This window comes from Sitophilus oryzae, unplaced genomic scaffold (genome assembly GCF_002938485.1).
Source record: "Sitophilus oryzae breed Bouriz unplaced genomic scaffold, Soryzae_2.0 scaffold_1913_pilon_pilon, whole genome shotgun sequence".
Lineage (NCBI taxonomy): Eukaryota > Metazoa > Arthropoda > Insecta > Coleoptera > Curculionidae > Sitophilus > Sitophilus oryzae.
In genome coordinates this window covers 579,423-587,555 of record NW_022146628.1, presented here as the reverse complement: position 1 = coordinate 587,555, position 8,133 = coordinate 579,423, and the positions used below count along the sequence as shown (strand labels likewise).

The following is an 8,133-nucleotide window of genomic DNA, read 5'->3' as shown; positions in this document are numbered from 1 at the left end:
TTGCTTTGCGAAGTATTGGCAATGTTCCAGCAATAAATTTTGCTTGTTGGGTACTTTGGTTTGCCTCGACCTACTTTCGATTCTTAAAAGCGCTTGAAAACTACTCGTGAAGGCGTGGGGGAATTTGTGACGGCATGAACGTGGCGGTATCTGTATCCGAGGCAAAGGATTTTTTTTCATAAATCTCAGTGAAATAAGTAAACCTAGACGTTTCTAAGATAGCTGTTGTTACGATGATATTTCGTTAATTACATCTCGTTTTATGTTATATTGATATATATTCCATAGAATTAATATTTAAACACGCGTTTATTATGTATAGTAGATATTTAAGAACAAAACTCTTCACTTTAACTGCAGGAGTAAAATTACAATATTTTTATGATTTAGTTTTATTATAATGAATTAGTATATAAAATTGTATATATGTTTATTTAGGGCCTTAATTGATTCATATAACAGTAGTATGTTTGATGTAATACTGGTGACAGTATCGATATATGTTCTCGGGAAAATTATTAATTAACCCGATGTCAACAAAAGTATGGTCCACGCACGGACATTATTTAAAATGCAATGTTCTTTTATTGTTTTTAAGAGAAATCTGATTCGTAAACTAAACTTTGCTACAAACTACAGTATAAATATTACTTTACCATAACCAAAAATAATAAATAGTTAGACAATTTTTTAAATAATTTTGTGTATATTTATTTGTTCATGAGGCGCAATACCGTGGATTATAAGCCGATAAATGGCAGACCGCTAGTTACTCACTGTTTTATATATTTTTACTATATTGCAATTAGTAATATTAGACAATGATTAAAACTAAATATTCTTGTACCTTCCAGGAATAGACAATTTAATTTACCATCCGTAACTGTTTTCATATCAGTTTTTCCATGTTTACTTATTTTTCTGAAGCCACCACAATGGTTGACCTTGATTGCCTCGTGCTATTTCACAAAATAGTACGATAAATATAAGCCTGTGTAATAAAAATTAGTTCCCACGTTTCCTGAAATTCATCGAGACGCGCCGTGATTGGTTAGTGCGGGCTTATATTTATCGTACTCTTTCCAGAATGTTTTGCTTTCACGAAAGTTTTTTTTGTTTCACGAAATATTTCCAGAAATATTTCGTAAAACATTTCGGGGATAGTGTAGAGGTTGCAGTTTTATATTTGAGATTCTGGAAAAAACTTTATATTGAGAGTTTTAATTGTTGATTCTTAATTCTTAATAATAATATTTCTTCAAAAAATTGTTAATGAAATTAAGGAATTAATTAATTAAAGAATCGATAATTTTATTTTTTTTTTGTTATTAATAACACATATATTAAGTAATCAGTCATGAGGAAATTAATATAAACACAAATGAACACAAGCGAAGAAAAAAAAACGAAAAGAAACATAGGTAACTTAAAATTTACATCAAACAACATAAACCAACTTAACTAAATTTGAAAAAAAAAACTTTCACTTTCAATTAAAAATACAAATGCCTAACTATAATACATATAATATAAAATATAGGTAATACATTTAGCAACATTATACCAAATAATTAAATAATGCTTATTTTAAGAATCTGAAGTATTTTGATATGTAGTCCCAATTGATACCGTTATCTTTACAAAACTCACGTGTCTAATAAGATTGATATAAATAGATTTTTTATCAACTTTACCCACCCATAGTTACTCCAGAGTAGATATTTCAATTTCATTTCATTTTTATTTAAATTTTAGTGATTTTTTGAAATAGAATGTAGTAATTGTTGAGTTAATTCGTAGAATCCAAGAGGAAAATAACTTCTCAGTGCTAACTCATAAAAAAGACAATTTTTATTGTTTTTTTTTGCTTTATTTATTTAATTATTTATAATGGCAGCAGATATTTTAGAACATTGCAATGTAAAAAAGTGACTAATTGAAACACGTTTTCGTATAAGCACAATTAAAGTTTATTGGAATTGAAATATTTCTATATTATTATAATATAAATCATTTTTGAGACAAAACATTAAACATTCAATTCATCCATACTGATATTATTTATTATATTCGTCTCTTTAAAAGTGGTATTATTTCATTTTTTCCATTTTTTTCCGCTGCTTGTATTGGTGTATGGCCGTCGTCACTTTGAAGTTTTAAAGATGCACCATTCTTTAGCAATACAATAACAACATCAGCATTTCCTCGTATGGCTGCAATATGTAATGCGGTTTGTCCATTCGAATTTCTTTCATTAACGGAAGCTCCATGTTTCAGCAGAATTTCACAGCAATTCTTGTGACCAGAGTCAGCTGATAGTTGTAAAGGTGTTTGTGGTTTCAAACGTTCATCAAATTCAGCTATTTTTGTAATTTTTTCGTTAACGTTTGCACCCACTTTAATTAATTTTTCTATAAGTCTAACATACCCTTTCCGTGATGCATAATGTAGAGCAGTATAACCACATTGGCATTTAACGCCATAGTCTGCACCAAAGTCTAATAAAACACTAGCAATATAATCATGACCATTGAATACGGCAATATGAAGAGGTGTTTCTATTATATAACCTGAGAGATAATTGACGTCCGCACCATTTTCCAATAATATTTTAACAATGTCTTTATGTCCAAGCCGACATGCTTCATATAAAGGTTTATTTTTGTTAATAACACTTTTGGGATACTATTTTGAATGTTTTAAGAGTGCTAAAACAATTTCTTTGTTACCTTTACTTGCAGCGAAACAAAGTATTTTCGAGAAGTTAACGTTCGACAAAACTTTAGGTCTTTTATTTTCACTCACTTGAACAATGGAAGAACTTATTAATTCTGTTACATCCTTAAAAGAGTCAATACGTATGGCCTGCATAATATCATTTTCAATATTTGTACTAATCTTTGGTATCAACTCGTTTATGTTTTTATTTATTCTCTGGATGCTATTTAATGGAAACATTGGCAGATACTCCTTTAATACTTCATCTTCAGATTTAGCAATTATTATTTTCTTGTTTATAGAAATATTTAATGTACGTATAATATGCATGAATAATTTCTTTGACGATATACAGTCTGTTTTGGATGTAATTTCAATTATTAGGAGGTAGAAATAAATTGGTACTATTATATTCTCTTGAACTATTTCCAGTAAGTCTGGCCATTTTAAACAGATTATATTTTTTGGATCACAGTAACTTTCTAATTCTTCATACTCACTATATAATGTCGGCTCGCTTCGTGACTCCAATAGAAGTTCTTTCAGACTATGCAAAATGTTTGCGATTACACTCTCAGTTTCCTTATTCTCAACGATTAAACACTTTATATTAGGTTCTACCAAAAAATTTTTGATATCTTTAATGTCAACACTAACTTTAGATATTTTACTTTTGAATAAATCACTTTTATTTTGAATTTTTTTCTGGATATTCTCGCGTTCCCTCGCTCTGAATGTTAAACACTTAATAGTAGTGAATTTATTATTTTATGAACATTAGGAAAATATACCGTTGATATTATTGTTTAAGTACGATTAGTATCGTTTAAAATTTCAATTTTTCGTTTAAAATGATAAGATATAATATTACTTGATTTATAGCAATAAGAGTATAAATCCGAGAATAATCTAAAAAATCCTATACCAGGAACAGCACCGAGTCTTGAAAGAGAAGATAATAACGAATTCGCGCGATAATAATGAATTTCATTTAAGATAAGCTAAAAATGATAATTCTAGCAAAGCTTATATAAAATATTTTTATATTTTAAATAGGTTCTGCTGCTTTACTTTAAATTACATTATTTATAATGTGAACAAAATTTTTCGTAAATAAATGCATTTAAGCGTTTTCATTGTTACGTCAAAGTTATTTCCAAATTTCTTTTGATTTCTTATCTTCTCTTGAAATTTAAAATTACTTCTTAAAATCAAGACAAGACCTTGAAATTTTCAAGAACTTGGCGACCCCTAAGTACATTTGCTTACTACAGCCTTTCAAATAGTACGGGATTCGGCGATAAACTGTAAGTCCCGTGTTCTTGTGAAACACTGATGACATACATCACAAGTAGCATCTGCAGAGCAGAGGCACTGAAAGAAGAACCAAATATACAAACAAAATTCAATAATACTTTATACAAGGTAACAACACATTCACTCCTACACTGATAAAAAAAATATGTAAAAATACACATTAGATTATTGGTTACTTTTATGCCACACAAATATGTGTAAAATTCCATCTTGTCTGGAACTTTACATTTATCATGTAATTTTACATTTTTGGTGTGTAAAATTAAAGTGTAGAAATGCATTTGTTATTTAAGCTTACAATGTACTTATACTTCTTTAGTGTCGTAATTATACGACTAAGTTCACTTCAGATTATGTATTTTTACTACATTAGCGTGTATTTTTACATTATATGGACATGTAACTTTTTTTACTCTGTCCGATTTAATGTGTATTTACCATGTATTATTACACTATAGATGAATGAATATGACCAGGAGCTAGGAACTGTAAATTGCATACAAAAGTTGTTTATAAAAGAAACTCATTGGATTATTTAAATATCTATTAACTTTCAGTGTTATAATTCCACTAAAAGATATTTAACCAAACCAAACCAAACAAACACAAATCAAAAATGTCGAGAATAGATTACTTAAAAAACAAATTACAACACAACATAAGACAAATATTTAATACCGTATGATCGAAAAAAAACGGCGTCCAGTTGGCTGGGAAATGAACATCAATGACATTTCCCATATAAATTTACAGTTAAAATGACAGCGATCTTCATTCCATAGCCATCGCTGACGCCGTTTTTTCTCGATCATACGGTATTATTGAATATAAAACAATTTAAACAGAATTAGTTCAAGATTTTATGTCCTACAATGTAATATGTGAATGAATGCTATATTTTAAATTAAAAACCTACCTTCTGAGATACATTTTGCTTTTACGAGTATGTCGAAATTCACTTGAAGTTTTACATTAAGCTTTTGAATCATATCCAGGGTTACTACATCTTCCTAGAAAAATGTCCCATTCTTAACTGGAGGCCTAAACACGCCAATACCTTTCAGTAAAAAATGAATCCTCATATATCTAAAATATTTAGGAAATTTAACAATACTTGTAAAAGTATAATGCTTTAGAACTAAGTTTTTGTAATACTTATATACATATTTGCACATATTTGCAGTATGAAAGTGACTAGAAAAGGAATAAGCCGAGATAATACTCTTGGATCTGACCCTACTACAAACAAGTATTGTATAATATTATTTTGTAAACGTATTTGTCATACATACCTTATTAAAACCGAATTCGATAAATTTTGTCCATCGAAATTTCCACATTGTCCTTGTACGTTTTTTTCTCGTTTCTATTTTATTTGCCATAAAGATGATATCAAAGTTTCCTTTCTGAACTATATTCAATTATCTTTCATATCTCTGTTCCAATACTATACAGGGTGTTTCAAAACAAATGCGAAAAACTTCAGGGGGTGATTCCTTGTTCAAAATAAAAGGTAGTTTGCTTCATAAACGTTGGGTCAAAAGTCAACCATTAGGGAGATATTGCGGTACAAAGATGGCGGAAAAATAATGTTTTTATTTTTTATCTTGAAAACGAAAAGAGATAGACTAATACAATTTTAAGGAAGCATTACTGTTATGAAAACACACTTTCTGGTAATTTTTTCACTTTTTTAAAATGAGTGGAAGGGGATGAAATAAACTACCCCTATCATTCTTGTTAACGAAATTTAAAGAAAAATCTTATCAAACACATGCAAAAAAATTAATTTGGATAGTTTAGTTTGTTTAGAAACTTTTTTACCTCTTGTATTTTTTTGATAAAACTCACCGATTTGAAATTAAAAAATAAAATGTAAAGCATTACATATCAGGACAAAAAACATTTTCTGATAAAGAATCTAGTGGGCTGCTGTAATTTTTTTAGGAAAAAATCTAGTCGGCCGCTGTTAGTTTTTAGGATGTTCCTAATATTATTTTATTTGACATTACTCTACTGCAATACGTTATTATCTAGATGATTATTATTATCGTAAATATTACTAGATTCTTAATCTAAATATGTTTTTTGTCCTGACATGTAATGCTTTACATTTTATTTTTTAATTTCCAATCGGTCAGTTTTATCAAAAAAACACAAGAGGTAAAAAAGTTTCTAACCAAACTAAGCTATCCAAATTAAAGCATTTGCATGTGTTTGATAAGATTTTATTAATTTCGTTAACAAGAATGATAGGGGTAGTTTATTTCAACGCCTTCCACTCATTTTAAAAAAGTAAAAAAATTACCTGAAAGTGTGTTTTCATAACAGTAATGCTTCCATAAAATTTCATTAGTCTATCTCTTTTCGTTTTCAAGATAAAATATAAAAACATTATTTTTCCGCCATCTTTGTACCGCGATATCTCCCTAATGGTTGACTTTTGACCCAACGTTTATAAAGCAAACTACCCTTTATTTTGAACAAGGAATCACCCCCTAAAGTTTTTCGCATTTGTTTTGAAACACCCTGTATATAGATTCACACGCAGCCCTATAACTTCTAAATATTATTTTTGTTTACAGAGTTTTAAACATTTTATATTAAACTTATTAATAACAACTTACCTTTTATTTTCACCTAGACTATTAATTCAAATAATATTGAGTTGTCCAATATAAGTTAAATGGTGTAGCTGTATCACCCAAAACCACAAGTGCTATAGTGATGGCGGACCTAATACAGTTCAGTCTCTATAGACAGTGGACGGCTTCATCGCGTGGTCTACTATTGCGTAATCAAGCACGTGATCTGATACATTATTATAATTGGTTGAAGAAACTTAATACATTGTAAATTTACAATTTGGACGAATTTTTACATTGGATTTTGTGATTCTACATAGTAGCCTGTATTTTTCATGTAAATTTACGTATAATAGAAGAAATATTACATGCAGCCTTGTAAAAATACACATAAAATGTATTTTTACCATGCATTTTGTAAATATTCAATTACTCATATGTAGAAATACCTTCCTAATTATTTTTATGTAAAAAAACTCTAAATTGTCTGTGAAAAAATAATGTAAATTTACTCTAATTTTTATCAGTGTACTTCTTAAAATCCTTACTAATATTATAGAAGAGTTTGAGAAGTTTGTATGTATATGTCGCAGGCGCAGGCGTATCGAATAATCCGGCTTTTTGCAAAAAGACTAAGCATATTATAAACCGCCGGCATTTTTAACAAAAGCAGGAAATTGTACAAAGTGCCTATCTGTTTCAAGTCGCTTTTTAAAATACCTAGTAAGAATTAGGCATATTAAAGAATGATGATATTTGATGTACAGGGTGGGTCAAATTCGACGCTTTTAAATGGAAACACCCTTTTCTATAGGAGATACGAAAACTAATATCGGTGTCTGGAGCTCAATTTTCATCAAAAACATGATGGTGAAAACCGCACATCAATATCTGTTACCATTTAGGAGTTACGGGGTGTTTTTCAAAAATGTGCATTTTTAACAAATCGCTGTAACTTTTTTGCTACGGAAAATTTTGTATTTCTATGAAAACATTTCCAAAGCACCTTTTTACGTAGAATTTAATGGTATAAGGATAATTTTTTTCAAATTAATAATTTAAGAGTTATCTACAGAAAAATTGATTTTTTATTTGGGACACCCTATATATTTATTAATTAACCGAAAAGAATTTAAAATTACATTTCCAAAAATATAGCACACTTGATATTTTGTGATATTCCCCTTCGAAATACAGAATTTTTAAAAGCACTTTTAACTAGTAGCACAGAATATCTATAGTGTGCCCAACGGATCTGTAGGTACGGGGTATCCGCAGGGGAACGCAGTTGTAAACAAAACACGCCCAATTTAATTTATAAAATAGGCATGGGCGTACGCTGTTATATGAAAATAATGTGTATCATAAATATAATATTCAGATTAATAATTTCAACACTAAAAGCTTTTATTAAAGCTCCCTAAATATTTTGAATCATTTTATTATTGTGTTGTTAATATAATAGAAGAAATAATTACAGCTGGGGGTTGGAACCTTTGGTGTTACACAGCAA

At 29.0% G+C, this 8,133-nt stretch overlaps 1 protein-coding gene across 1 annotated transcript; it reads right to left on the bottom strand.

Moving 5' to 3' along the window:
- Nucleotides 1–1,854: 1,854 nt before the first annotated feature.
- On the bottom strand, nt 1,855–3,048 carry LOC115883478 (ankyrin-3-like). Its single transcript, XM_030901842.1, has 2 exons — nt 2,806–3,048; nt 1,855–2,685 (listed from the first exon to the last, which is right to left on the bottom strand). The coding sequence occupies exons 1-2, from the start codon at nt 3,046–3,048 to the stop codon at nt 2,065–2,067; spliced, it is 864 nt and encodes a 287-aa protein (XP_030757702.1). The 3' UTR covers nt 1,855–2,064.
- Nucleotides 3,049–8,133: the final 5,085 nt, after the last annotated feature.

Excerpts from the sequence above, each read along its gene's own strand:
- LOC115883478 (XM_030901842.1), bottom strand. The coding sequence starts at position 3,048 with ATGCATATTATACGTACATTAAATATTTCTATAAACAAGAAAATAATA. Across the intron at positions 2,686-2,805 it reads TAAGTTCTTCCATTGTTCAA|TATCCCAAAAGTGTTATTAA; the intron begins GTGAGTGAAAAT and ends CATTCAAAATAG.